Below are 24,971 nucleotides of genomic sequence, written 5' to 3'. Positions count from 1 at the left end.
GCTGTGTTTGGATGCGGGCTGAGTTGGCATCCCTTCGCTCCCAGCTTCAGGCAGTGTTGGCTTCGGCCACACAGCTTGAGGCTGTTGCAATGGGCAGCAATGTGGGGGTCCAGACGGGGGTTTGTCAGGGACGGCCAGCTCGTCCCATGCATCCCCCGAACGGACTTCGGCTGTGGCTGCCCAGGATACTACCCACATTGAGGCTGACCCCTCACCCATGGTGGAGTGGGACGTCATCTCGAGGTGTGGCAGGGGGCGAAAGACATTCCGGAAGGCTGAACAGAAGGCCTTTCCAGTTTTCCAGTTTGTCTGATGAACCGGTTTCAGGCTCTGTCTCTGGCTGATACTGATCTTCAGCTGGACATGGCTGCTTGTCCTGCTCCAGAGGTTGCCCCTAAGTCTGAAAGACCCGGGCGGTCGCAGAGGGTGGGCTTACTGGTAGTTGGGACCTCCAACATCAGGTACATAATGGGGCCTCTTAGGGATATGGCTGCAAGAGAGGGGAAGAAAACCAATGTGCACTCCATGTGCATACCGGGGGGAGGCATTCCAGATGTGGAAAGGGTCTTTCCGGATGTCATGAAGGGTACAGTGTGCACCCATCTGCAGATGGCCGCCAATGTCGGCACCAATGATGTGTGTCACTATGGATTGGAGGAAATCATCTCTGGCTTCCGGCGGCTATCTGATTTGGTGAAGACTGCCAGTCTCGCTAGCGGGATGATAGCAGAGCTCACCATCTGCAGCATCGTTGACAGGACTGACCATGGACCTTTGGTACAGAGCCGAGTGGAGGGTCTGAATCAGAGGCTGAGATGGTTCTGCAACCATGTGGGCTGCAGATTCCTCAATTTGCGCCATAGGGTGGTGGAGTATTTGTATTTGTATTTATTTATTTATCCTGTGGATCACATATTGAACAAAGTACACATGATATAGGACAAGTCATTTTTCTTAACAAATATGTAGTTTGGAGAAAATGGGTTCTGCTGGGTAGGTCAGGAGTCCACTACACACAGCAGGCAGCTACATGGGTAGCAAGGGTTGTGTGGTGTGGGCTGGGCAGTTTTTTAGGTTAGATGGCCTCGGGCAAGTACAGAAAGGACAACAGCCTCAAAGAGTGCGGGGCAAAGTCAGGACATGCGGGGACGAAGCAGCAATTGGTATTGTAATTGTAAACTGTCGAAGCTGCATTGGTAAAGTACTGGAACTTCAAGTGCTGATAGAAAGCACCAAAGCTGAAATCGTTACAGGTATGGAAAGCTGGCTGAAGCCAGAGATAAATTCTGCTGAAATTTTTACAAAGGCACAGATGGTGTTTAGAAAGGATAGATTGCATGCAATCAGTGGTGACGTGTTTGTCACTGTTAGTAGTAGTTTATCTAGTAGTGAAATAGAAGTGGATAGTTTCTGTGAATTATTTTGGGTGGAGGTTACACTCGACAACTGAGCTAGGTTAATAGTTGGCTCCTTTTACTGACCTCCTGACTCAGCAGCATTAGTGGCAGAACAACTGAGAGAAAATCTGGAATACATTGCACATAAATTTCCTCAGCATGTTATAGTCTTAGGTGGGGATTTCAATTTACCAGATATAGACTGGGACACTCAGATGTTTAGGACAGAACATCGAGTGACATTATACTGAGTGCACTATCTGAAAATTACCTCGAGCAATTAAACAGAGAACCGACTCGTGGAGATAAAATCTTGGACCTACTGATAACAAACATACCCGAACTTTTCGACTCTGTAAGTGCAGAACAGGGAATAAGGCCGTTGCAGCATCCTTGAATATGGAAGTACAGGGTGTTTCAAAAATGACCGGTATATTTGAAACGGCAATAAAAACTAAACGAGCAGAGATAGAAATACACCGTTTGTTGCAATATGCTTGGGACAACAGTACATTTTCAGGCAGACAAACTTTCGAATTTACAGTAGTTCCAATTTTCAACAACAGATGGCGCTGCAAGTGATGTGAAAGATATAGAAGACAACGCAGCCTGTGGGTGCGCCATTCTGTTGTCAGCTTGTGCTGTTCACAACGTGCAAGTCTGCTGTGGACAACATGGTTTATTCCTTAGAACAGAGGATTTTTCTGGTGTTGGAATTCCACCGCCTAGAACACAGTGTTGTTGCAACAAGACGAAGTCTTCAACGGAGGTTTAATGTAACCAAAGGACCGAAAAGCGATACAATAAAGGATCTGTTTGAAAAATTTCAATGGACTGGGAACGTGACGGATGAACGTGCTGGAAAGGTAGGGCGACCACGTATGGCAATCACAGAGAGCAACGCGCAGCTAGTGCAGCTGGTGATCCAACAGCGGCCTCGGTTTTCCGTTCGCCGTGTTGCAGCTGCGGTCCAAATGACACCAACGTCCACGTATCGTCTCATGCGCCAGAGTTTACACCTCTAACCATACAAAATTCAAACGCGGCAACCCCTCAGCGCCGCTACCATTACTGCACGAGAGACATTCGCTAACGATATAGTGCACAGGATTGATAATGGCGATATGCATGTGGGCAGCATTTGGTTTACTGACGAAGCTTATTTTTACCTGGACGGCTTTGTCAATAAACAGAACTGGCGCATATGGGGAACCAAAAAGCCGCATGTTGCAGTCCCATCGTCCCTGCATCCTCAAAAAGTACTGGTCTGGGCCGCTATTTCTTCCAAAGGAATCATTGGCCCATTTTTCAGATCCGAAACGATTACTGCCTCACGCTATCTGTACATTCTTCGTGAATTTGTGGCGGTACAAACTGCCTTAGACGACACTGCGAACACCTCGTGGTTTATGCAAGATGGTGCCCGGCCACATCGCACGGCCGACGTCTTTAATTTCCTGAATGAATATTTCGATGATCGTGTGATTGCTTTGGGCTATCCGAAACATACAGGAGGGGGCTTGGATTGGCCTCCCTATTCGCCAGACATGAACCCCTGTGACTTCTTTCTGTGGGGACACTTGAAAGACCAGGTGTACCGCCAGAATCCAGAAACAATTGAACAGCTGAAACAGTACATCTCATCTGCATGTGAAGCCATTCCGCCAGACACGTTGTCAAAGGTTTCGGGTAATTTCATTCAGAGACTATGCCATATTATTGCTACGCATGGTGGATATGTGGAAAATATCGTACTATAGAGTTTCCCAGACCGCAGGGCCATCTGTTGTTGACAATTGTAACTACTGTAATTTTAAAAGTTTGTCTGCCTGAAAATGTACTGTTGTCCCAAGCATATTGCAACAAACGGTGTATTTCTATCGTTGCTCGTTTAGTTTGTATTGCCGTTTCAAATATACCAGTCATTTTTGAAACATCCTGTAAATAGGAATATAAAAAAAGGAAGGTTTATCTGTTTAGCAAGAGTAATAGGAGGCAGATTTCAGACTACCTAACAGATCAAAACGAAAATTTCTGTTCCGACACTGACAATGTTGAGTGTTTATGGAAAAAGTTAAAGGCAATTGTAAGATACGTTTTAGACAGGTATGTTTTGAGTAAATTTGTGAGGGACGGGAAAAACCCACCATTGTTCAACAACAAAGTTAGGAACTACTGCAAAAGAAGCTAAACAATGTCAAAGTTAGCATAAGGAGGGCTATGCGTGAAGTGTTCAGTGAATTCAAAAGTAAAATTCTGTGTACCAACTTTAGAGAAAATCCTAGGAAGTTCTGGTCTTATGTTAAATCAGTAGGTGGGCCGAAACAGCATATCCAGACACTCTGGGATGATAATGGCATTGAAACAGAGGATGACACAGGTAAAGCTGAAATACTAAACACTTTTTCCCAAAGCTGTATCACAGAGGAAGACTGCTCTGCAGTTCCTTCTCTAAATCCTCGCACAAGTGAAAAAATGGCGGACATCGAAATAAGTGTCCAAGGAACAGAAAAACAACTGAAATCACTCAACAGAGGAAAGTCCACTGGACCTGACGGGATACCAATTCTATTCTACACAGAGTACGCGAAGTACTTGCCCCCCTTCCAACAGCCGTGTACCCCAAGTCTCTAGAGGAATGGAAGATTCCAAATGATTGGAAAAGAGCACAGGTAGTTCCAGCTTTCAAGAAGGGTCGTCAAGCAGATGCGCAAAACTATAGGCCTATATCTCTGACATCGATCTGTTGTAGAACTTTAGAACATGTATTTTGCTCGCATATCATGTCATTTCTGCAAACCTAGAATCTACTCTCTAGCTATCAACACGGATTCCGTAAACAGCAATCGTGTGAGACCTAACTCGCTTTGTCGGTTCATGAGATCCAGAAAATACTAGATTCAGGCTCCCAGGTAGATGCCATTTTCCTTGGCTTCCGGAAGGCGTTCGATACAGTTCCGCACTGTCGCCTTATAAACAAAGTAAGAGCCTACAGAATATCAGACCAGCTGTGTGGCTGGATTGAAGAGTTTTTAGCAAACAGAACACAGCATGTTGTTCTCAACGGAGAGACGTCTACAGAAGTTAAAGTAACCTCTGGCGTGCCACAGGGGAGTGTTATGGGACCATTGCTTTTCACAATATATATAAATGACCCTGTAGATAGTGTCGGAAGTTCCATGCGGCTTTTTGCGGATGATGCTGTAGTACACAGAGAAGTTGCAGCATTAGAAAATTGCAGCAAAATGCATGAAGATCTGAAGCAGATAGGCACATGGTGCAGGGAGTGGCAACTGATCCGTAACATAGACAAATGTGATGTATTGCAAATACATAGAAAGAAGGATCCTTTGTATGATTATATGATAGCGGAACAAACACTGGTAGCAGTTACTTCTGTAAAATATCTGGGAGTATGTGTGCGGAACGATTTCAAGTGGAATGATCATATAAAATTAATTGTTGGTAAGGCGGGTGCCAGGTTGAGATTCATTGGGAGAGTCCTTAGAAAATGTAGTCCATCAAAAAAGGAGGTGGCTTACAAAACACTCGTTCGACCTATACTTGAGTATTCCTCATCAGTGTGGGATCCTTACCAGTCCGTGTTGACAGATAGAGAACAGATTGAGAAGATAGAGAAATTCGAAAGAAGAGCAGCACATTTCGTCTCAGGCTATTTGGTAAGCATGATGGCGTTACAGAGATGTTTAGCAAACTCAAGTGGCAGACTCTGCAAGAGAGGCGCTCTGCATTGCGGTGTAACTTGCTGTCCAGGTTTCGAGAGGGTGCTTTTCTGGATGAGGTATCGAATATATTGCTTCCCCCTACTTATACCTCCCAAGGAGATCACGAATGTAAAATTAGAGAGATTCGAGCACGCAAGGAGGCTTTCCAGCAGTCGTTCTTCCTGCGAACCATACGCGACTGGAACAGGAAAGGGAGGTAATGACAGTGGCATGTAAAGACGTGTGATCTTCAAATTTTTTCTTCGTGGGTCATGTGGCTCCAGTATAGCTTCCTAGCTCTTCTTGTTTCCCATCTTAGTTTCTGCAACTTCTCTGTCCAGTTGCGAGATACTCCTCTGGTAGGACCTCCGTTGACAAATATCGATGCCTTCATTGTTCTACATATAGCCACTGCCAGTTCTCATGCTTTAACACCTACATTGTCACCCAGCGATGGACTTCCTGGACACTGAAACACCCCTCTTAGTTCTTCCCTCAATCTTATATTTGGGCCTTATGCACACATAACTGTGGCATTTTGGATTCCCCTTGCAGTGATGGTATAGTGTATGGTATTATGGTCACTCGATGTCATTCCATTCTCAGCTCCCCAGCCTTTTACACTGTGCGTCACTGCCACAATACTGACTTCACATTTGCGTCAGTGGAGTAATAAGTGACTAATATTCTTTATTCTTAGTAGATGCTCGTCAGTCTCATCACTAAATTGAAAATACTTTGAAACCAAGATGCAACTCTCCCTTCCAACTAACATTTCCACACAGATTGTGTGTTCTGAACAGTCTTGTAATATTTTTGTCAGTGTTATGGCGTTGTTAAGTACTATTATCACTGGCATAGGACACTTCCCTTTTGTGACTATCTGGACAGTTATTAGCATACTGGGATTCTTTCCTATATTCGTACACAGTTCTTGGAGGCCCAATACATCTAACTGAAACTCTTCTGCCACTCTTGTAGCAATATGCTGACACTTTTCTTAGCATTGAGCTATCCTATCTTTATCTCCATTAGGAATGATGAGTGTATATTTGACAGTCTCGCCCTACCTGCTTGTAGCAACCCCACGCTATGCGATCACCCATCATCACAAAGTGCTTGTACCATGTATCTAAGGATGATGGTGCATTTCCTGTGGCAGAAATCTGTTTCAGTAACTTCTGCGTCTTTCCCACTTCTATTGGCAGATTGTTCACTTTGAGGTGGATTATACCTACACTATCAGGCACAGAAAATGTAGTATACTCCTCTTCTGGATGTTTTTACATTACTAGATGGTTGAACACTGCAGTAAATGTCATCGGTTCTTCCAGTCTAGTGAGTTGCGTAACTTCCTCTAAGCTTTGATAAATCTGTGGCGGATCTGTTCTGGTCTGTGTTTTATTGTTTACTTCTTTGTAGTAGGTGTTTGTTTCCTGTACAAATAGCTCTTGAGTCTCTTAATGTTTTTGTTACAGATTCACATTCCACATTGGTGAATCTTCTTTTACTTCTGTAGGCAGTGCAGTGTATTTCTCAGGGTCGGTGCTGTCACATTCTACGTACAACTGCCCAGTTTGTCACAAAACCCTGATTGCCTATGTCGTATGTCACTCCTACATCTACCCCTAATCTTGCTTCTCTGTTATACTACAAAGTTCTGAATTTTTGCAAAAAAAACTTATTTAGTGCTTTTTCATAGGTGGATGAAGTTCTATTTCGGCCTGTGTTGCATGCTCTTTTCTATGGTACTTACTGCTCACTTTTTGCTTGAAACTCTTCACTCTTTTGGCATCCCTTTTCCTCCTCGATGGTGATTTATGTTTACTACACAGAGGGCACTTGATGGTTTCATTAGAGCCCTGATTGCTTTATAATATTAAGAGACACCTACCTAAAATCCATTCTTAAATTTTGCCTTGTTAGGAGGTTTTGATACGTGTGACATTCAACTCTCTTCCCTATGCATTTTTACCCCTATATTTACATGGCACACAGACTGCCACTTGTTTGATTTTATTGCAGTCTTTTCTTATATGGCGTCCTTCCCTACAATGTCTACAAATTATTACTTGTTTATCACAATATTTCGCCAAATGACCGAGGTCTTGGAATTGAATGCAGCACCTCAGTACTAGATAGTCTTTCACTGAAATCGAATGTAAGCCAAGATACACTTTTTGTCACTTCATGAGAGTTGTTCCAACCTCAGAACGTACTTCAATAACTTGGTAGAGGCCTTTTCTTCCCCTTCGTCCTGTCCTGAATTGTACTGTAAAGCCAGTTTCAAAGCTTTCCTTGTACAGTTCACTTTCAAGGTTCTGCATTTATATTGTGTCATTTAGTATCTTTGCATCTGTGATGTCGTAGAGTATCACTAAAGGTCTCTTTTTCTTAGGCTGTTGACAAATCAGTCTCTCTCGCATCTTTTTGTTGTTCATTATCTTTTCCGTGTCACTTTGTGTAGCACTTGTCATGATGACTACATTATTGGTTAACCTGATATTTCTTATCCAAATTTTCTCTTTTGTGGGATTTATTAAGATCATTAGTTTTTGGTGCACTACCTTTGCCTCTTCAATAGTTCTTGACCTTCTAAATAATGTATTTTATTGCATTGTTTGGGCTGCCGCAATTTTAGCTGGAGGAGCTGTTTTGCTTACATCTCTACAAGGTGGCACTGTTAGTGCCAAATTTGCATATGTTTTTGCTGGTTTTTGTGAATTTTCTCTATAACTTTCATTTTCTTTTTGTAGTTGTTCCAACCTGCCAATTGATAAAACCTGCTCTATTACCCATTGCAATATTTTCTCTTTTAATTCCACTTTCAGTTCATTTGCTCTTGTCTGTTGTATATTCATTGCTTCTCTAATTCTTGGAGTTTTCCCTTCAGCATTATCATTTAAATTAGCTGTGTCAGTCACAACCATTCCTTACCATTTCTTTCCTACATCTGTTTTTCCATTAGACATGGAACTCGCTGCAGTGCACGGCTCTGCACTACAAAAAATATAATGAACGTGACAAGGAATGATTGGATCAGGAAAGCATGCTGATGTATAGCGGAGGGGATACAGGTCATCATGGGAATGATCTCTTTGTACACAGCTCAGTGAAGGCAAATATAATTAGTTTTGAAGCAGTTAGTGACATGTTGTTTTCTTAGAAATTTAGAGCAAACTTTTTCAGTGTTACTACGATGTGTGCATATGCTGCACCTATGCAGGAATCAGTGAAGATGAAAAGGTGCATTTTGCTCCAAACTGGAAGAGGAAATCAGCAAAGATCAAAGGAATGGTGCATGGGTGATCCTTGTGGATCTGTCTGCAAAAATAGGAAGTATAATAGGAAAAGAAAGCCTGCTTGAAGTCAGTAATGATATGGGACTAAAGCTGAGAGACTTTGTCAGTGGTAATGAGATGGTAACAAAAAACACACGGCAACCAACGAAAGGTATTAAGAAGTGTACTTGGGCATCCCCAGACGGAGTTGCAAGTAACAGATCAAGTGATTATACACACCAGACATTAAGGAAGCTGATAGCACCAGACATTAAGGGAGCTGATAGCTGTACAGGGGCAGATGAAGACACAGATCATTAGTTAGTGCATGTCAGATATAGACAGAAGATATGTATGGCAAGAAACAAAACATGTAGGGGAAAAGCAAAACATTATAGAAAGTCTCCAAATTACAGAAAAGCAGGAGGAATCTAAGAAGAAATTATTGAGACAAGAAAGAACTAGTGAAGTGAAGATAGGATTCAAACTGAGAGCAGTTTATAAGTATGAAGATGGAAACCTAACTGGAAATAAAAGCAAAGCTTTGGGAAGATGGCAAGAGTATTTTGCTGAGTTTTTATGAATGTGCCAAACAACTGCATCAGTTGTACACTGATTTTAAGGAAGCATATGACAACATAACAGGTATAAGATCCTTCACAGTATGAAAGATTTTAGAGTCCTGCTAAAATTAGTGAGGTTTATAGAAATGACAATGAAAGTATTAGTTCACAAGGTCAGAATAGAGCAAGAGTTATCGGGAGAGTTCTGCATAGGGAGGGGCTGCAGCAGGGAGATGTGATCTCTGTGCTTCTTGTTAATTTCACATTAGAGAAGGTGATTCAGCAAGTGCAACAAACATGGGGAACTATATTTAACCGTCATGTCTAGGTGGTGGCAAACACTGATGATGCAATGTTAATTGCAAGGAATGTCAGAGCTTTGGAGGATAATTGTGCTGCATTGGAAGCAGCAGTAAAAGAGTTAGGACTGGAAGTGAATATAGTTAAAGTCATGTATATGATGATAGGAAATCCTGGTGGGGAGAGACTGCATTAAAAATAAATGGGGAAGAGTACCAAAGAGTGGACAAGTTCCAATATTCATGTTCAATAATAACAGTATAGCAGTAGAAATTCAAGAAAGGATGGCAGGTGGAAACCAATGTTATTATTCCTTGCAGAATATACACTATGTGATCAAAAGTATCCGGACACCCCTAAAAACATGTTTTTCATATTAGGTGTATTGTGCTGCCATCTACTGCCAGGTACTCCATATCAGCGACCTCAGTACTCATTAGACATCATGAGAGAGCAGAATGGGGTGTTCCACGGAACTCACAGACTTTGAATGTGGTCAGGTGATGGGGTGTCATACAACTCTATGCAAGATTTCTACACTCCTAAACATTCCTAGGTCCACTGTTTCTGATGTGATAGTTAAGTGGAAATGTGAAGGGACACATACAGCCCAAAAGCGTACAGGACAACCTCATATGTTGACTGACAGAGAATGCCGACAGTTGAAGAGGGTCATAATGTGTAATAGGCAGGATTTGTGTTTGGAGAGTGCTCGGCAAACGTCATCTGCCAGCGTGTGTAGTGCCAACAGTAAAATTCGGAGGCAGTGGTGTTATGGTGTGGTCGTGTTTTTCATGGAGGGGGCTTGCACCCTTTATTGTTTTGTGTGGCACTATCACAGCACAGGCCTACACTGATGTTTTAAGCACCTTCTTGCTTTCGACTGTTGAAAAGCAATTTGGGGATGGCGATTCCATCTTCCAACATGATCAAGCACCTATTCGTAATGCATGGTCTGTGGTGGAGTGGTCACACAACAATAAAATCCCTGTAATGGACTGGCTTGCACAGAGCCTATAGAACACCTTGGTATGTTTTGGAATGCTGACTTCGTGCCAGGCCTCACCGACTGACATTGATACCTCGCCTCAGTGCAGCACTTTGTGAAGAATGGGCTGCCATTCCCCAAGAAGCCTTCCAGCAGCTGATTAAACATGTGCCTGCAAGAGTGGAAGTTGTCATCAAGGCTAAGGGTGGGCAAACATAGTATTGAATTCCAGCATTACCAATGGAGGGCGCCACAAACGTTAAGTCATATTCAACCAGGTGTCCATATACTTTAGATCACATAGTGCATTCATGTCTATTAGTAGGAATGCGAAAATTCAAATATATTTGACAACAGTGATGCAGGCATCAGAAGGCCAGGAGAAGACTTCAAAGAAAGGAGGATAGCTATTGAGATTTTGAGAAAGATAGTTGAGGCAGTGAGAGATGATGAAAGCATGAGAATAAAGATGCAGAACTACAGATACTTTTTGGGCAGATAAACATTGTGGTGAAAATCAAGCAAGGAAGAATAAAATGGCCTGCTGGTGTACAGAGTAATGCCAGAAATTCAATGTATTTAGAAAGAGTTTATAGGAAAGCCCCCAAGGGGAGAAGCAAAGAGGAAGACCCAAGAAAAGGTGACTTGAAGATATGGAGGAGTGTCTCAGAGCAATGGGAGTCACAAACTGCAGAAGGAAAACAGTGGACAAAGAATGGAGGCAGGTGACAAAGAAGGCCAAGGTTCTCCAAGGACTGTAGCACTGACAGCATGTAAGCCTGGATTAAGTGGCAGTAACAACACTTTATCTGGAGTAAATAGAACAATAATTCATGCAAAATAAAATTAAAGCACTTTAAAATTAGGAATGGAAAGGTTCATTAAGTCTTGTGTTAACAAAACAGACATGGAAATGAAAAAAAGAGTCACATTGTTTGTCACAATATGTGAACCAGTGTTGTAATCATCAGACAAAATTGGGGAAATACAAACAATATGAGCATAGGATAAATGAAGCAGTGAATGAACAAATGGGAATATTGCAGCTGCAGAGAATAAATCTCATACAAATGGTAAAGTTCCTTGTGTAATATGAGTTAAAAAACATAAATTTCCTGTTTCTCTAGCAGAGTCATCTTGGTATTTACTGCTGAAGTAGACTGATTTAGATATATTCATAGCCGGACTATACCATGTTACATAATAAATATTCTCTTAGTTGTTGATAATGTGTTCAATTTGTACAAAATGTTTCCATTGCCAACAGATCTTTCAGTAAAAAAGACAGTATGTAAAGCTGTTGGCTTAACAGTGTAATTGTAAAGAATTAAAGTTGCGCAGAAAAACTTTTCCACTTATATTAACTTTTGAGCAGGAAGAGTGTCGGTTGTAAGTAAAATTCCAAATGACTGTGTGAAGAGAATATTGTAGCTTTAATCTGACGGTTGAACGTAGTTTCTAAAGAGGAAGGACTGACAGTACTATGCAGGTAACAGGCCCCAAATGATGTGCTTATGAAAGGAGTTGGAAAATGTAAAGGGTGTGGAACAAGAGTCTTCATACAGACAGGCAAAATTATATGTACCAAAACAACTAAGGAAGAAATTACACAACATATAAATTTGGAAAAAAAACTAACATTTCCATGTTAAATTTAGACTTGCCCTTAGACCATGTGGTTAGTCAACTCTGTGACTTGAAAGTTGTGGAGGAGAAAGGTTAAATGATTTAAAGAGAACCAGTAAATCCTTGATTTTGTAAAGAATCGAACACCCAAGTACAAAGAAGTGTTCAGTATTTTATGTTAAGCATCTAAGCGAGGAAAAGGTTTGAAAGTATTCTTGAAGTCCATCGCAAATTGCCAGGTGTACTCATTCTCAAATACTAGCTAAACGTAGACTTTGTATGCCGTGAGCTACACTGCCTCAATGCATATACACAATTTTTAACTATAATACTTGTCCTACTGTGTTAGACTTTTTGCTTGTCTTTTAATGAGTAACTAAGAAAGCATTTTCAATTTTTAAATTCAGCCAGTAATTATATGAAACACTTGAAAATCAAATTTTTGTAGTCTCCAGAAGCTGTTAGATAGGCAACCTGCATTGGGACCATATATCATGAACCATATTAGCTGCTAAGTAATATAGATGACACACTCGAGAAACTTAACACATTTTTGTAACTACATAAGTAAGTATAATGCTGGTCATACTGGTCATATTTGAATGCTGCTGTAAACAGCGTAAATATTACAAAGATTGTTATAAGACAATATGGAACTAATTTGACATTGACTGCTCTGGAAAACATTTTGTTAGAAGAAACCAATGTCCAGAAAAATATATTATCAAGACAACCTGTTAATAGAAATACTGGAAGGAGAATAATTTATTAAGGGAGTCCTCAGGCTAAGACAAATGAGTATCTTTTAGAAATAGAATTAAATTTCAGAAAAAAGTACTGTTATCCTGGGAGGGAGTATGTCACTGTGTCCTTTATAGGGACAACATTGCAATTTAAAACACTTACTGATGTAGTAATATATTCATTTGCAAAATAAAAAAAGTAATCCACAATAAAGAATCAGATTAATCACTTTCTTTATGATGTACCAAGCAGCATGTTTGTTAAGGATACTGTGCCCATCTACCTCAGCTGTTGTTTACATACATTTACTTTATTTAATTTCACATGACTGGTCAATTTTTAACAATGAAAGTGAGCACATGCATTGCCTAACAACATGGCAATAGTTTCTACAATGATTATTAGTGTAGTCAGTAAACATTCTACTTTAAATTTGACACTTTTTCATATTTGTGCTTGCTTTCAGTACTACCGTGTTCCCTGCTAAATAATTTGATACTACAGCACTTTATAATGGTTTGTAGGTTTGAAATTGGCGAGCTGTGTGAAATTAAATAAAGTAAATAAGTGCAGACAACAGCCGACATGGATCCTTCAGAATGTCCTTCAAGAACCAGGTTAATTGACACTACTCTGAGGAGTAACGCCTATTTTCCTAAGGAAGGTGGTGGTATGTTCACAATGAAAAGCCAAATACTGGAAACAATATACACTGAAGTGCCAAAGAAACTGGTATGAACATGTGTATCCAAATACAGAGAGATGTAAACAGGCAGAATACAGTGCTGCAGTCAGCAACACTCATATAAGACAAGTGTCTGGCACAGTTGTTAGATCACTTACTGTTGCTACAATAGCAAGTTATCAAGATTTAAGTGAGTTTCAATGTGGTGCTACAGTCGCCAAACGAGTGATGGGACACAGAATCTCCGAGGTAGCGATGAAGTGGGAATTTTCCCCACGGATTGTGAATATCGGGAACTCTGTCAAACATAAAATCTCCAACATCACTGCAGTTGGAAATAGACACTGCAAGAATGGGACCAACGACTGATGAGAACTGTTCAACGTGACAGAAGTGCACTGCAACCCTTCGCAGATTGCTGTAGATTTCAATGCTGGGCCATCAACAAATGTCAGCATGTGAAACAACATCAATACGGGCTTTTGGAACTGAAGGCCCAGTGGTGTACCCTTGATGACTGCATGACAAAGCTTTATGCCTCGCCCAGGCCCTTCAACACCGACATTGGGCTGTTGATGACTGGAAACATGTTGCTTGCTTGAACAAGTCTTGTTTCAAATTGTATCAAACAGATGGGGGTGTACAGATATGGAGCCTCATGAATCCATGGACCCTGCATGTCAGCAGAGGACTATTCACACTGGAGGCGGATCTGTAATGGTGTGGGGCATGTGCAGTTGGAATGATATTGGACCCCTGATATAGCTAGGTACGTAAGCATCCTGCCCGATAACCTGCATCCATTCACATCCATTGCGAATTCCGACGGACTTAGGCAATTCCAGCAGGACAATGTGACACACCACACATCCAGAATTGCTACAGAGTGGCTCCAGAAACACTCTTCTGAGTTTAAACACTTCCACTGACCTCCAAACTCCACAGGCATGAACGTTATTGATCATATCTGGGATGCCTTGCAATTTGCTGTTCAGAAGAGATCTCCGCTCCCTCATAATCTTTACAGATTTGTGAACAGCCCTGCAGGATTCATGGTGTCAGTTCCCTCCAGCACTACTTCAGAGATCAGTTGAGTGCACAACACATCGAGCTGCATGTTCATAGGGGCCCTATATGACATTAGGCAGGTGTACCTGTTTCTTTGGCTCTTCAGTGTAGAAAGGAACTAGTTAGGGCATAGCAGAAGGGCAACCACAGGTTGCCACACTGTCAGGCCAGACATGCAAGCAAACAAAGGGGCCTGTTATGTAAGTAATGTGACATAAATAATCAAGGAAGTTCCTTGAATGATAAAGGAATGAGACAGAATTAATGAAGTGAGGTACTTAGGCAATGAATAGGTTGAAATGAAAAAGAACAAAAACCGTAAGAGACAATGCTTGTGAAGGGTAATACACTAAGCTATTACATGCCAATGAAGGGCTTAGGATGAATTTTGAGACCATACAGGGAAAGACTCCCCTACCCTCTGCACAGTCTCTGAAAAACAATGCACAAAGATAGGAAATAAGGCGATAAAAACCCCTCAATATTACGCCGCTTCTGCAGCCGGAGAGATCTGATGATAAAACTAACAACATTCTAGGACTGAGTGTCCAGAAGAAGTCAGTTACAAGTCAGAGTAGAAGTCTGAGACATTGAAAAGCAGTCTTGGACAGATGCAGCCATATTTACAGGCTGGAGGCACTGAGTGACCTGCAAGGCTCTGCTGGTCTTTTATTGCAGTGAGTAGGCAAGAGTGGTAACAGTCACTGTCTCTTTAGAAGGAGAAATAATTCAAAAGCCAAGAACGCTTAATTCCTGTTTACTGCATAACCGGTTTCAACACACTAAAGGTACCATCATCGGATCTGTGAAGACGAACATGACAGGTTTGAGGGTGGGTTTACATGAGTTACACTATATACATTACTATTAGCACATTACCACATACCTGAATGTAGATTAACATTTATAAACTATTTGGATATCACAATACATGAGGCAGACCAGCTGATATAAAATCATTGTCACAAAAAATAAAAAACAACTGCTCTCATGGTCATTCTTTTCCATAAGATATGTAAAGCCGAAGTCACAAGATAAAAAATATTTGGAACATGACCGCTGCTCGACTAACAACGGTCGGCATAACACTGCCCCATTCTGCGCAGGCTGACCTGTTGCAATTCTAGTGGTTCACAACCTGCCACTAGATAGTGCTGTCCAAGCAGTGCACACACAGTCCCATGGTATAGCTACTCATTACTACTACAATACAACTTTACTACTACTGCTAATCAGATACCTATGCAAAAAACACTTTTGCATACACTTACTGTACATACTATACATGCTGTGCATACTATACGTACTAGTACGTCAATTACAGAGTAAAAACATCTGAAGCACAGACATTATCCATATTAGCGCCATACAAAACTACATATTATAATTTACCCTTATTTATTTATGGATGTCAGGAACTTACACATAGTAAGCTGTTCATAACACGACTTAGATACACTGTGGCAAGTGATTAAAACCTATATGCTGGGCTTTACCGGTCTGGGCACTTCCTTAATTTCATGTGCCTATGCAGGTTTTCATAGTTGGTCCGTACTACGTTCATGAGTGTATAGATGATGATGAGAGCCTTTTATAGTGAGTACTTTTTTAGCGCTTACAGTACCGAAGACCATAGTACCCAGACAGGTAAAGCCCAGCATATAGGTTTTAATCATTCATCACAGTGTATCTAAGTCGTGTTATGAACAGCTTACTGTGTTTAAATTCCTGACTTCCATATATGAATAAGGGTAAATTATAATATGTAGTTTTGTATGGTGCTAATATGGATAATGCCTGTGCTTAAGACGTTTTTACTCTGTAATTGATGTACTTAACAGTATGTGTATGCAAAAGTGTTTTTTTGCATGGGTATTTGATTAGCAGTAATAGTAAAGTTGTATTGTAGTAGTAATGAGTGGGACTGTGTGTGCACTGCTCAGACAGCGCTATCTGGTGGCCGGTTGTGAACCACTAGAATCGCAGCAGGTAAACCTGCGCGGAATAGGGCAGTGTGATGCTGACTGTTGTTAGTCGAGCAGCGGTCATGTACCAAATGGTTTTATCTTGTGACTTCGGTTTTACATACCTTGTGGAAAAGAATGACCATGAGAGAAGTTTTTTTTGTGGCATTGATTTTATATCAGCTGGTCTGCCTCATGTATGGTGTATAAATGTTAATCTACATTCAGATATTTGGTACTGTACTAATAGTAATGTATATAGTGTAACTCGTCTAAGCCCTCCCTCAAACCTGTCATGTTATATCTTCACAGGTCCGATGATGGCACCTTTAGAGTGTTGAAACCGGTTATCCAGTAAACAGAATGAATGCCCCACTACGCACTGTATGTTCACCGCAAAAAAGTTTGTAGAAGGACTTGGCTACTATTGTGATAGGGAGGTTAATTCTGTAACTGATATTCTAAATAAACATTGGATGTTAATTTTATTTTTTTGAGTTTATTACTCTCCTCATCATCCTCCAGTCCACCTTACAGAATGTAGTCCAGCCAAGCAAGTCTCCCTCTCACTTTGGTCTACCTATAGAATGCCCTTTATCATGAACCCCGCTGCCCAATCCCTTGTAAAATCCACACTAGGCACCGCAAACGTTCCCCTATGGTAAGTGTGAAGCTATTTGACATCTAATGATTTTGACACTCTTAAGAACGATGTGCTAAGTTCTGTCTCCTAAGACCCGCTAATCTGAATCACAGAGCAGGTGCAGTTCTCTATCAGTGTGCATTTTCTTCTCTAGGCAACAGTACAAAATTGTACCAACATGTCTGGAAGTCAAGAATGATTTCCTGGAAATTACCATTTCGAGAACTGAACTACTTGAACAATTTCACACTATCACCATTTGTAGAATCAGTACCAATTCCTAGAGGCGGTTCAGAATCTCGAAACAGGTCATAACATGTAAGCATACAATGTCATTGAAGTAAACCTATAGTCAGGAGCAGCAATCTGATAATTCTTATTATAAATGGGAGAGGCTTGTGTCACCTTGTTGTCACTTGAAACACTATTATTCCAGGAACCTATGACTGGTAGAACAGGAGCAAGAGCATTCCAGTTATCTACATAGAACAGAACGATAGAGTCGTATCATGCCCAGTCTCCTTTCCTGTGCTGAGCAATTATAGTAGCTTTTCTTATTCCATGAACAAATGTCACAATATTTATTATTTCAGCATTTGTGCAAAAACTGACACGAGAAATATAATGACCGTGCTATGAGAAAATTACAGAATTTAGTATTTTTGTCTTCTTTTGAATCATCCTCCTTGGATGCAAATATGATAGCTGAAGAACTGTTTAGACAATTTATATATGGCAATAACTTCTTAAAATTTTTCAACAGACCAGTAGACAATTCACTTAAAGTTTGTCCCATTTTTGGCTTTTTATTTGTCATGAAGGTGTGGTGGTGTAACATCTCTGACTGGAGGAAAGGAAGATCACTGGTCCGGACGGCAAGGAGAGTTAGTATACTCTGTATGCTTATAATGATTACAAGAATTGTGTATATTATGCTCAGCAATAAATAGTAAGGAAATCATATCTCTAGCGTGTCACTATTCCGATTTCACACCTCTGGTATCCAATTTCCCTCGGTGGTGATTTTCCACATTACACCATGATTTTGCTGTTAAGCCAAAAATCTGCCATATCGGTTAAATGATTGAGAATGCTGCCATTGCTAACAGCACAATCTCACTGTTTCTTTGGCAATGTCGACAACATCTCTCAAGTGCTCATGAATTCCACATGCAAAATTCCTAAATATCCACAAGGCTTGGACGATACTACAGTGCCAAACAACATAGCGACAATGTCTTCATTGTTCACCACATCTTCGGACCAACCTCGCGTCACCTCAGATGTCAGGCTACGAACTGTGTCACGACAAGTGTAGAATTTACTGAGTGTCTTTGCGATAAACATTTCAGATTTGACACCGAGTAAGTCTATTCCTGGCACTTTAGATGAAAGTGCTGCAGAAAATCACAATAAACAATAACCACTCACCTCCATAACATATGTTAATCTAAGTGCCTTCGACATCCACACAGGACAAAACATTGCGTTTTCCAGTGCTTAGTGATTATGAGCGAGTGTATGAATGAGTCGAGCATATTATCAGAAGAGACCTGTCTTTAGATGAATTAATGATTCGACTATATATACAAAATAAAAAGGCATAAATATGGCATGAAGATATATATGCTGAACATTCCAGTTGGTTTTATAAATGAGTGCTGTGTACAAATTGCTTGGCGATATTGGTGGAAAATTTCATACTAAAAATGTTGTTTCACACTTTTCAGAGAAGTTGCATATTGGCCATCATTATTACAATAGTTTTGTGTTTGCTGTGGCATTATTAAATCTGAAAATGCACTGCTGTGAAACATTAAGGTTAAATAGGAGGAATGCTCCTAAAGTTGCAGTACCTAGAAAACTGAGCCAAGGAAACACAATTGCTCACTATGTGCAAGGTTGATAATTGAAAATGGAAGGAAGAGGAGATGTTAGTTTAATTTCCACCAAATTTCAGAACACACCGACACAAGTAAGTCATAAACTCATGGCAGCAAAGAATCTCAGAACCACTGCCAATTGTATTGCAAATATTTCTAGGACTAGATGATGTTGACACGTTTCAGTTTGCAATTCCTTTACAACAAATACTTACAGAATAAAAAGAACAAATTTGTGGAAAAGCAGGAATCAACTGAAGGAAAAAAAGCAAATCATGAGGAAGAGGTGTAAAATTGTGCCAAACAAGGCAAGTATACTGACAAAACTTACAAGTGTAGAGACAGTCCAAGCAATCCTGAATTCTGCCTGGCATAATGTATGACAACATGATTAGTGAGAAATCTTTTTATAATGGATACTATTAACATTTCTAGAGAGCTGCCTTTTTTTTTTTTTTGTACAAATAGCGTCAAAATGCATTTTGTGTAATATTTTACTGTTCAATGTTTTCAAGGTCAAACTTTTTCACTTGTTTGTCAAAGAAGTAAATTTGCTCATTGTTTTAATTGATACTTTGCAGTGACAATAAATCAGAGCTGCTATTGAGATTTATTGAAATAATGTTCATGACACATATAATGTTATTACACAATCTAAGTGCAACTCATGCTTGTGTGTGTTAACTACCTATTTCTAACGTGAAGGACAAGAATTGCATAATGTTGCTTGAATAATATTTCAATCCATAGCACACACACAATTACCAGTCTCAGCCTTATAGATTGGTGGCTCGAACCTAACAGTTCTGAGAAGGAGCTGAGTCTCAAACGCATAATGTTTTAATATATTATCTCTTTACTACTAACTCTATTCACACCAAATTTTGTAGACAGTATCCATATACACTGTTGAATGTACCTGCAAGCTTACATCATTGTACAACAAATAGTTCAAGATGTATGTCATCTATAGCAGTGGACCAGTGCCATTGTAAGATTCAGGCCCAACCAAAAAGTGTTAAGCCCACAGCAAACTTATTACCTGGTCCAGAACCAAAAGATCTGAAATTGCCCCAAGAAAGTTGCTTAAGGTAATTTAAGAAATTTAGTCAATGAAATTTGATAAACCAGAAAGCAAGTACAGGGTGTTTCAAAAATGACCGGTATATTTGAAACGGCAATACAAACTAAACGAGCAGCGATAGAAATACACCGTTTGTTGCAATATGCTTGGGACAACAGTACATTTTCAGGCAGACAAACTTTCGAAATTACAGTAGTTACAATTGTCAACAACAGATGGTGCTGCGGTCTGGGAAATTCTATAGTGCGATAATTTCCACATATCCACCATGCGTAGCAATAATATGGCATAGTCTCTGAATGAAATTACCCGAAACCTTTGACAACGTGTCTGGCGGAATGGCTTCACATGCAGATGAGATGTACTGCTTCAGCTGTTCAATTGTTTCTGGATTCTGGCGCAGTACACCTGGTCTGGCTAATAGGGAGGCCAATCCACGCCGCCTCCTGTATGTTTCGGATAGCCCAAAGCAATCACACGATCATCGAAATATTCATTCAGGAAATTAAAGACGTCGGCCGTGCGATGTGGCCGGGCACCATCTTGCATAAACCACGAGGTGTTCGCAGTGTCGTCTAAGGCAGTTTGTACCGCCACAAATTCACGAAGAATGTACAGATAGCGTGATGCAGTAATCGTTTCGGATCTGAAAAATGGGCCAATGATTCCTTTGGAAGAAATAGCGGCCCAGACCAGTACTTTTTGAGGATGCAGGGACGATGGGACTGCAACATGCGGCTTTTTGGTTCCCCATATGCGCCAGTTCTGTTTATTGACAAAGCCGTCCAGGTAAAAATAAGCTTCGTCAGTAAACCAAATGCTGCCCACATGCATATCGCCATTATCAATCCTGTGCACTATATCGTTAGCGAATGTCTCTCGTGCAGTAATGGTAGCGGCGCTGAGGGGTTGCCGCGTTTGAATTTTGTATGGTTAGAGGTGTAAACTCTGGCGCATGAGACGATACGTGGACGTTGGTGTCATTTGGACCGCAGCTGCAACACGGGGAACAGAAAACCGAGGCTGCTGTTGGATCACCAGCTGCACTAGCTGCGCGTTGCCCTCTGCGGTTGCCATACGCGGTCGCTCTACCTTTCCAGCACGTTCATCCGTCACGTTCCCAGTCCGTTGAAATTTTTCAAACAGATCCTTTATTGTATCGCTTTTCGGTCCTTTGGTTACATTAAACCTCCGTTGAAGACTTCGTCTTGTTGCAACAACACTGTGTTCTAGGCGGTGGAATTCCAACACCAGAAAAATCCTCTCTTCTAAGGAATAAACCATGTTGTCCACAGCAGACTTGCACGTTGTGAACAGCACACGCTTACAGCAGAAAGACGACATACAGAATGGCGCACCCACAGACTGCGTTGTCTTCTATATCTTTCACATCACTTGCAGCGCCATATGTTGATAAAAATTGTAACTACTGTAATTTCGAAAGTTTGTCCGCCTGAAAATGTACTGTTGTCCCAAGCATATTGCAACAAACGGCGTATTTCTATCACTGCTCGTTTAGTTTTTATTGCTGTTTCAAATATACCGGTCATTTTTGAAACACCCTGTATCAATCTAAGGTGAAGCGCACAGCGTGCCGTTTGGAGTATGTACTTTAAGTTTCATGATAAGGTGAACTCAATGTACAACTGTTGAAACAGCGTACCACAGTAAGAACAGCATTGTGATGTAACAGGAAGCAATTGCAGTCAAATCCACACTACTTTGTCTATGGCATTACTTCCAATTATCTTCTTAATTTGTATCAATACATACTTTTTTTTACATTTATAATACACTGGTGTCCAAAATTAAAGCAACACACAGACATTTAGCATCATTGTGTTTATTTTGCCACAAAACAGTACAAACAGGTGATAGCAAAGTAAAAACAATGTGAAGAACACATAATGTAAACAACTGCAATGGGCATAGCGGTAGACAAAAATGTTCATTTTTTCCAACTTAGGGGATTTGCACACACATTCCACCAAGTTGTTAATGTGCTTAATATGGGGTATGACCACCTCTGACGCCAATACAGGCCTCACAACAAGGGGGCATGCTATGAATTATGTCATCAGTCTCACATTGAGGCAATAACGCCCATCCTTCCTGCAGAGCTGCTCGCAGTTTTGAAGAGTGGTTGGTGGATGCTGACTGATGGAAGCTATCTCCCTAGTGCATCCCAGACATGCTCTCCGGGAATTAAATCGGGAGAGCGAGCAGGCCATGGCATGTCATGTGTGCAATATCTTCCGTTACCAAGTAAACACCAACCACACATGCTCTATGAGGTGGAGCACTGTTGTCCATCAGTACAAAGTCTGGGCCCACAGCACATCAGTACAAAGTCTGGGCCCACAGCATCACACAACAACTGCACATGAGGTCCCAAGATCTTGTCACCATACATGACACCAGTTGCTGTTTTACCCTTACAATTTCCCAAAATTGTGTTCCATGTTCCCTCCAGATCCGAATCCATTGAGAATCATTCTCAAATCGGGACTTGTCTGTTAAAACAACATTGGTCCACTGTTCGTCCAACAAGGTGACATGTTGGTGACTCAACTCTAGACATTCCCCCCTGAAGACGTGTCAGAGGTCGACAAGCAGCATGTCTCCGACAATAAAGGCCACTCTGCCAAAGTCTCTGCACACCATTTGCCTCGATACAACACGTCCCTGCCAACTCACGTGCCAGTTGCTGTGCAGTACTAAGGCAGTACTGTCATGCGCTTACAGTCAAATAAGCTCTCTCTTCTGAAGTTACAAGTGCTGAGTTACAGTGTCTTTGGGACACAGTTTCTGACTGTATACACTGTCGCTACACTCAAGAAATAACAGAATGATTCACACTAAGCCATCGGACCACATCAGTTTGCGAGAGTCCTACTTCCTTTCTTTCTTTCTCTGGTCCTCCACTGCAGCGAGTCTGGTAGCATCTTCTCTGTGCCATACTGCACTGTCTGTGACTGTGTACACAGCGACTGTGGATGTCGTGCTACCCAGCAAACACTACCTTGTTTCATAGGTGCCCGATATCATCACTGCCACAGTTGTCAGTTAACCAGAATGCCATCTTCCGTGCAGAACACGGTCGTACGGAGGTCGTTTACAGTTTGTATGATTATATCGTGAATTAGACATAGGTCAGGAAAATAGCAGTTCTTTAATTTTGGATACCAGTGTAGTAATATACTAATGTCACAAGCTGAAACCAAAAAAAACAGTGTGCAATGTTTTGATGTGAGGTATGTGCCATTTTTATGGACGGAATAAGTTCTAAGATTGCGTTTTTTAATAGAAAAATAATTTTGAGAGAATCTTATAAAAATCTTTTATTAAACACTGTGCATATACTTCATAAATTAGCACACATTTATAGACTTTTCAATGTAATACACATCCTTATGGCAAGAATCTAGTTCACACAGGACATCTTTCCCACACAGGACATCTTTCCCAAACATTTTTGTATCAGCATAAAGGAAGCACAATATAAATGACACAGTAAAAAGGAGGCACTTCACAAACTAACCTTACATACATATATTTTCTTCCTGGCAGTGATAATTTTATGTCTTCTTGACATTATCCATCCTCTCGAAGTTTAGCACCAGTAGTCTTACTACAACTATGTAAGAGATTACATAACTCCAACAAATTAATGGCCTATAGAAGCAGATAAAAGAAGCTCACAGCAGTAAGTTATTAGTGCACCTCAAACAATCATTTTATTAGTAAGGATCTGTGAATGAAAAGAATATTGTAAACAAAATCTAATGAAACTAACTGCAATTCTGGCAGACCAGTGAAACAGTGATCACACTGGTAGTACCATTTCAGTGGCCAATCATTATCTCATTAAATCATAGTTTTGGGATGCAAAGGGAATGGTCAACAGATGATTAATTATTTCTATATTAATTTGTATTTTAAATAATAGAAGGCAACTGTTATACAAAGATTAATCACTTCTATGTTAATTTGTATATTAAGTAATGGAAGACATTTGTCACACATTGATTATTTCCGCATTAATTTGTAATTTAAATAACGGAAAACAATTGTCACACATTGATTAATTACTTATACATTAATTAGTATTTTAAGTAATGGAAGGCACACATCACACACAAATTACCAAAATCTTGTTTTAAACATAAATAAAAAATTACATGCAATGAAGTTTATCAAAACATATTGAATGTGTCTAACAATGTAGTAAGACAACATCAAACAATCTGAGATCAGAATTATCGGCACAGCAAGTAATTAACTTGCAAAAAGAGCTGTAAAACTCTTATCTAACCTAATTCTTATTTTCTATTCTCCTTTTTGTGATCTACTGTACATAAAAGTTGCAGATCAAGAGACTACTAAAACACTCTGGTTACTCTACATATTCATATAGAAAAAATACTCATTTCTGGAGAACAAAGGCACATAATGACTTAAACTAAGAACAGACATGCACTGTCCAGTTACAGAAGACAAGACACATTTTTAATCTACAGTCAGCAAAAGGTAGGCTGTGGTTCTTTTGCAGATAAGCAATGCTCCACAGATGAGATTTTTGTTAAATCTGTGGTGTCAAGCAAATATGAAGTTATGCATTTTGGAAAAGACAATACTGTATTTAATGTTCCTGTTATAACAACCATTCATTTTCTGTTTACTGCGATTATAGTTAATCTCAACTAGTAAAGCTCTTGCCTTAAGCTTATTTCTAGGCTATACAGTGACTGTCTCCAGTCTGCTTGATTTCAGTTCAGCTCAAGTTTTTGTATTTTGTGAAAAGGTTGTATAATACTCTGAGTGTTGATTTCAGATCCAAGTTGACAATATCTGGAAACAAATTAGATTATTACCAACTTCTTGAAACACTTAACTGTAAAACAGATGAATAATAGACTATTTCTAAACAGGAAGGTTAACTAGTCATGAAAATTATTTCATGAAGAGTTATATGACAATGATTGATCACTGTAAATTAATATATAGCAAAAAAACAATG

At 40.3% G+C, this 24,971-nt stretch overlaps 1 protein-coding gene across 2 annotated transcripts in view; it reads right to left on the bottom strand.

Annotated features, from left to right (window-relative positions):
• Window positions 1–23,277: 23,277 nt before the first annotated feature.
• Window positions 23,278–24,971, bottom strand: part of LOC126267592 (beta-parvin) — a 129,382-nt gene continuing 127,688 nt past the window's right edge. For both annotated transcript variants that reach the window (XM_049972893.1, XM_049972894.1), the window contains exon 9: window positions 23,278–24,802. In XM_049972893.1, the coding sequence (XP_049828850.1) occupies window positions 24,726–24,802 (77 nt within the window). In that variant the 3' untranslated portion in view covers window positions 23,278–24,725. The remainder of the gene's footprint in view (window positions 24,803–24,971) is intronic.

Source organism: Schistocerca gregaria, chromosome 4, assembly GCF_023897955.1.
Source record: "Schistocerca gregaria isolate iqSchGreg1 chromosome 4, iqSchGreg1.2, whole genome shotgun sequence".
NCBI lineage: Eukaryota > Metazoa > Arthropoda > Insecta > Orthoptera > Acrididae > Schistocerca > Schistocerca gregaria.
The sequence above is the reverse complement of the archived record's forward strand: the minus strand, read 5'-3'. Positions and strand labels throughout refer to the sequence as shown.